This window comes from Mus pahari, chromosome X (assembly GCF_900095145.1).
Source record: "Mus pahari chromosome X, PAHARI_EIJ_v1.1, whole genome shotgun sequence".
NCBI lineage: Eukaryota > Metazoa > Chordata > Mammalia > Rodentia > Muridae > Mus > Mus pahari.
Genome location: NC_034613.1, coordinates 82,964,656 through 82,971,545, shown reverse-complemented (window position 1 = coordinate 82,971,545; position 6,890 = coordinate 82,964,656). Strand labels below are relative to the sequence as shown.

At 35.3% G+C, this 6,890-nt stretch overlaps 1 protein-coding gene across 3 annotated transcripts in view; it reads right to left on the bottom strand.

The window, feature by feature from the left end:
- Nucleotides 1-6,890, bottom strand: part of Heph (hephaestin) — a 96,510-nt gene that overhangs the window by 26,897 nt on the left and 62,723 nt on the right. For all 3 annotated transcript variants that reach the window (XM_021187434.1, XM_021187435.1, XM_021187432.2), the window contains exons 14-16: nucleotides 4,892-5,105; nucleotides 3,121-3,260; nucleotides 2,252-2,383 (exon numbers count right to left, since the gene is read on the bottom strand). In XM_021187434.1, the coding sequence (XP_021043093.1) occupies nucleotides 2,252-2,383; nucleotides 3,121-3,260; nucleotides 4,892-5,105 (486 nt within the window). The remainder of the gene's footprint in view (nucleotides 1-2,251; nucleotides 2,384-3,120; nucleotides 3,261-4,891; nucleotides 5,106-6,890) is intronic.

Below are 6,890 nucleotides of genomic sequence, written 5' to 3'. Positions count from 1 at the left end.
AGTGAGTTCCAGGACAGCCAGGGCTATACAGAGAAACCCTGTCTTGAAAAACCAAATAATAATAAAATAATAATAATTTTAAAATTCATGTGAAGGCATATACACAAAACACTAAAAAATAAATACTTTGGATAGCCAAAGCAATCCTGAGCACAAAGAATAATCCTTGGTTTCATGTTAAACTGCACAGACAAAGATAGAAAATAGCATGGTGCTAGAATAAAGCAGAAACACAAATCCATAGAATAGAGAACCCATCTATACGTCCATGTAAAAATAGCCACCAGATATCTGACATTAATTTCAAAAATATACATTTTAGAGAAACCTCTTCAAAAAAAAGGTTGCTTATAAACCTGGATAGCCATATGCAAAAGAATGAAATTATATCCCTATCATCTTGCATTCACTCCAAAAGCCAACCTCAAATTAACCTAAGACTTAACCCTGAACTTGTGAAATTGCTAAGCTGAATAGCATAGAAAACATCTCAAGGCATAGGTATATGAAAGGACTTCCAAAATTAGATTACCTTTGTTCAGTAAATGATGCTGACAAATGACAAATAAAACCTCATACAATTCAGAAGCACTGCACAGTTTCCAGTTAAATGAGTGAAAAGACAGAGTATGGAATGGAAGAAAATTTGTTGGTTAAATATCTGACAAGACTACTATCTAGAATATGAAATAGAGTATAGAAAAGTAAACTGTAAGATATCAAACAATTCAACTAATAAATGAACTACTAAACAGTTCTCATCTGCAATACAGAGCTAATAATCATCTGAAAACCGTTCAAACTCACTACTGATGACAGACATGTAAATTATAACTACAGTGATATTCCATCTCATTCCAGTCCCAAAAAGGAGTCATTAAGAAAACAGAAAAGGAACCCTTACACACTTCTGGTAACAAAGAAATATAGTCTGGTCGCTATGGAAATCAGTATAGGGCTCTTCAAGAAAATCTCTCCTGGGTATTAACAACAGCTCCAAGCCAGCAAACATACCACAAATATCCTTGCACATCCATGTTTTATCACAGCATTATTCTTAGCAGCAAAGATATGGAACTAACCTGTTTCTCACTGAAGGACAGATAAATAAAATGTGGCACATACAACAAGGAATCCTTTTCAGTCATAAGGAAGGACAAGGTTATGTGATTTTTCAGGAAAAATGCATGAAACTGGAGGAAATCATTTTAATCAAATTAAGTCAGAAACACAAATATCATACACTTTCATCCATTTAATCATACTTAGATTTTATTGAGATGAATAAAAACATGTATGTATATATGACCTAAAAGTGTAAGTAAAACTGTCCTGAAGAACAAATGAGTGGAAGGATAAAATGGAAGAGTGAGGGTATATAGGCAGGGAAATATGCTCAATATACAGTATATACTTACATAACATTGTCTTTACAAAACACTGTGTTATATGTAACATATAAACATAGCAAGAATTTGAAAAAATAATGAAAAATAAATTTTAAAATCTTATAAAGACAACTAAATAACACCCTACAATGAAAAAATAACCTTAATGAAATGCTACAAATGACACATTTACAGCCACAGATACCAACATTAAATGGGAGAAAGATATAAAGGTTTAGTTCAGGTATGGTTTGACCATCACATGGCACCCCAGGTGTTGAGATTTACATCCTATTGTAAAGTAATAAAATGGTACAAATGTAATCCAGCTACAGCATTCAGAGATGTGACCTTGGGGATGTTATTATGGTAGAACACTTTCTACACTTTCTGAGGAGACTAGACAAACATACACACATTCATTTTCTGTCTCATCAAGTCATGGTTTGTACTGTCTCAAAATTCAAGGTCATTGCTGACTAAGGTTCTCAGACCTTATACTAATAGAACTGTGAGCCAAATAAACCCCTCTTATTTGTAAAGTAGACTATCTCTGGTATTTCCTTATAGTAACCAAAAGTTACATATTAGTACACATAAACAACCTAATTTACACTTTAAGAAACTTGGAAAAAAACAAAAGGAGATTATCTTGTACATGATGGATTATCAACTGAAATCAGGAGCTAGTGAAAATACAAAAGAAAACCTTCCTAGAACTCCAATTCAGCAGTTAATTGCCTCTACCTTTCATTAAGTGACCTACCCAGCCCAAGAATATAATGTGTTGAAAGGAATAAACCAGAAGACTACATTAAAAGAACTGCAAAGCCTTTGTCTGTTCATTAAGTGTTGCAACTCACCAGGCTCAGCAGCCTGTGGCCCGCCAGTATTAGATTCCAGAACTCCATGGGCATGTATAGAATATGGTCTACTGGCCTTATTCTTGAACACCACAGTCAAGATATCACCAACCTCTCCTCTGATAAGTGGACCTGATAGATACAAAAGAAGCCCAAGTTCATTAGTAGGGGACTAAAATGGGAGGTAATCTTCCCAAGACTAAAAAAAAAGTACCTAGTACCATTTTCAGATTCAGAAGTCTTAAAATTGATATTGCTACCCACAGCATGAGGGTACTTCAAAAACAGAAATAGACTTCCTATTATCTCCTATTTTCTCACCCTATTTTTCTCTACATAATAACCAAAGGCTCTAGAGAATCTGAATTTTGCAGAATAGTTGATAGTAAGGGTTGAAATTTTGCCATATTTAGCACATAGAATAGCTGCAATCTCTTCAGAGGTAAGTGGTTCCTGTCTGGTCTAGGATGAAAAAGAAAAAACATTGTATAAAAGCACCATATGGCCATGATTAAATTAATGTATGAGAATAACAGTGCCTCTGTTTATCATTTTGTTTTTATTTGTTGGAAAAAAAGAAATAAATTCATAAATTCTCCTGCCTCTGGAATCATAATATCTACTACCTTCCGAGGAGCCAAGTCTCAAAGATATAGAAAATTGAAATAATTTTGTTCCATGTTACAGCAGAATTCATATTTCCTTCTTTTCTTTCAGTATTATGGCCATTTTATAAAATAGGACAATACTCTTAGTATTTCACATAAAACATTTAAGAATTAGGGATGGGGAAACCTCTCTGATATGACATAGATGCCCTAGAATCAACCCAGTCTTTAGATGCTAGGATATAAGTAGAATTCCCTTACCCAGGATTCCCAAGTGCTCCTCTGGTCCAGACCTTGGCCGAGGTATTCTGAAAGTACCATCAGTGTATTCCCTGAATACAGCTTTCTTATATTTGGAACCCAGGAGCCCATCTTTATTGCTCAGGAAAACATGGCCATAGCTGGAGGAATCCAAAGACTGTTATTAGCATCTGACCTTCAACCTTTATTTTCAGATGTGGGGAAATTAATTTACAACTATTCTCAAGTCCAATGTGAAAGGGAATAGAGATCTATTCATTATAATGTCAAATTATATTACCAAAATTGAAAATAGTAGGTTCCTAAACCTGTGTATAGTATTTCCATCATCCCAATAGGTATTTGCAGTTTATTTCCAGTATAACTTACCTAAGAACCAGAAACCTGTGACTTTGATTACAGCCTTAATAGAGTTAGATTTGAAATTATTTTAACAAAAGGATGAGGCACAAAGTTTCAGTTGAGCATCAATAGTTGCCATTGGAGATCAAAAATGGGAAGATATAGAAACTTACAGATTTCTCATGATAGGATACTTAATAGTTGACAGTAAACATTCCAATAGGTGGGTCTCAGATATACAATCACTAATCCAGAGTTGACAGGATTATGTACAGAGACAGTGTGGTGCAGAAGGGAAGACAGGACACAGAATGAAGCCTGCTGTTCCTACCCTTCCTTATTCTCTAGTAATGTAATTTCAGCAATGCATGATAGATGAAATCAAGGCTGACAAAAGATATTCACATTTCTTAACTCACACAGGAAGTTTACATGAAGACTTCAACATAAACAATCAACTTATAAAGGTCAAGAATTGACAAAAATCTGAAGATTTCACAAACTAAAGAAAACTATTATGAATAATAATAGTTTTAATAATATTAAATTTAATACTTTAATAATATTAATAATACCTCAGTTTGTTTTTTCTTCTCCCTCTTTTTAGTAATAGAATCACCTAGGGCTGGGCAGTGGTGGCGCACGCCTTTAATCCCAGCATTTGGGAGGCAGAGGCAGGCGGATTTCTAAGTTCCAGGCCAGCCTGGTCTACAGAGTGACCAGCCAGGGACACTAGCTACAGCCAGGGCTACACAGAGAAACGCTATCTCGAAAAACCACACACACAAAAAAAATAGATGTTACATTGTCTATGTTTATTTATAGCTACACATACTCATGTGAAAAGCTTGGGAGATAAGACATGAGAAAAATGATATACACAACTTCAAAGTCTATCCTTACAGACAATGTTGCTTACTGTACTTGAAAGCTGGAAATATGGGAATAGTCTTAATTAAAATGAGCATCCTGATCCCAAAGATGAAAGTAGGAATTGAGGGCAGCATAGTTCACTTGCCAGAACTGGACTGTTCATATGTAAATAACAGATAAAATTGTATCTTATTTATACTACTCTATTTTGGACTTTTTCTGCTTCACAGCTTAGTCTGTACATTAATAAATGACCTTGAGGCATTTCATTGCTTGAATAAATCGCTATGAACTTTAAATCCTAGTGCAGGTAAGTTTTAGCTAATTAGAAGGGAAGCAAGACTAAGAGGTCAAGAATACAGCCAAGTCTTTTTCTTCAGCTCCATGATAATGAATATAGAAGAAACAAAGTACTGGTTTTCAGGATCCCTCTATTCTGATCTCAGTTCCCATCATACTCAGTGAAATTATAAAAAATGCCTCCGACTTTTAGTTTAGGGCATTCACCCATGAAATGATTTTGTGAGCTGTGATTGCTCCTTTTCTGAAGCCTTACCTGTCCTTCTCAGACGTGTTATGCCATTCCAGTTCCCAGCTTCTATCAGGGCAGTAATCCCACTCTATCTCTTCTGCCATGATATAGTAGACTCTTGAAGCTTGGTAGTGTTGGCGTGGGCTATCTTGATGACTAGAACACTGAGAGACATTATAAATTGCCCGCATCCCTTCTTCTCGGTGGCTGCCTGCTTGGCAGTAGATTTCAAATGTTCCTAAAAGATGACCAGAGAGCAAAATCTGAGTAAGAATTCCCATCAGAAGCATGAGGGCATTATTTCCCTTTTCCTAGCCATACTGCAGAGGTTGCCTATGAAAACACTCTTATATACATTAAACTGCATTGCAAGCTTATTGAGAATAATGAGGACAGAATTCCAATTCCAAAGTTACTGGGTTAAAAAAGTTAAAGTTTTACAGGAAAATGAGGAACTCCTCCAGGCTTGCCAAATCCTTAGAAATCTCTATTCTGAGATGGTAGGTAACCATAGTTGTTATTTATTAGCTAAGCTTGGAAAGGTTTCTAATTCTCTGAATGTTTCAATTCCATCTTCAGTAAATTAAGAATGATGTTGCTTACTTCATTCAGCTGTTTTACAAACAAATATAATATGGCTGACAAAACTGATTATCAAGTCAAGGATTTTGCTCCAGGAGTCTGGCAAACTGAATTTAATCCTTGAACCCACAGTTCACAGTTCATAGGAGACTCCACTCCAAAGTTGTACTTGGATTTCCATATGTTTGTAATACCATACATACAGCCACAATTACCCATACATATTATATACAAATACATGGCCTATAGTAATTAATCCAAAAAGAAATTATATATATATATATATATATATATATATATATATATATATAATTTATATACAAATACATATATATATCTCTTTTTTCTTGTGAAATACTCCAATACACTAATAACAAACAAACCATACAGACTTAGATATTTGAAAGATATCTATTACTGGCTGATCACATGGATGCTTACATTCTCTCTCTCTCTCTCTCTCTCTCTCTCTCTCTCTCTCTCTCTCTCTCTGACACAAGGTTTCTCTGTGTAGTCTTAGCTGTCCTGAAAGTAGCTCTGTAAACCAGGTTGGCCTTAAACTCACAGAGAGCCACCTGCAGCTACCTCCAGAGCACTGAGAATAAAGGTGTGTGCCACCACACCAACCTTAGTTAGCAGATCTTTGAAAGGTATTATACCAGGTTTCCCACTATAAAAGGTTCAGATATCTATCTTGGATATCTGTGATATAGATAGAGATTTGTAGGCCTGTCTTAAGCCACAGGTTTCTATGTCATAGACTTCAGCTCAGATTATGTTAATCAAATGGATTTATTATTATTTCCATTGTTACCTTAGCTTGCTGCCCACTGTGTACCCTACCACTACAAATAATTCATCATTGCAAAGCCTCTTATGAATTAATTGTCTCTAGACTATGAATCTAGGCCCATTTTCTAAAATCAATTATTTTGCCAACTAAATATATTTCTGACAGCTTCCTTGTGTTTCTCATTCCTACTTTGCACTTTTTCATTCACATTTTACTCCTTTTCAAAATTTATATCCCCTTCCATCTCTCAAAATCTTTGAGAGCCCACTCATTCTCCAAGACCCAACTCTTAGGTTGTCTCTTTTAGAAAACCCTTTCCTAATGGTTTGGGATTTCAATGACACTACACTCTTGGACTCTGCATTACAGTGCGATCCATACATAAATTGCATGGTAAAATACTTAAGTGTTCTGTCTTTAAAATTAGTGACTTTCACTAGCTCAGGAGAACTTGAAAGAAAGCATTCTCTTGTTTCTTTCCATATCTACTTCCTATGTCTTTGATTTTTTTTAATTATTATTTTCTTTATTTACATTTCAAATGCTATCCCGAAAGTTTCCCATACCCCTCCCCCACCTCTGTTCCCCTACCCACCCACTCCCACTACTTGGCCCAGGCCTTGCCTTGTGCTAGGTCATATAGAGTTT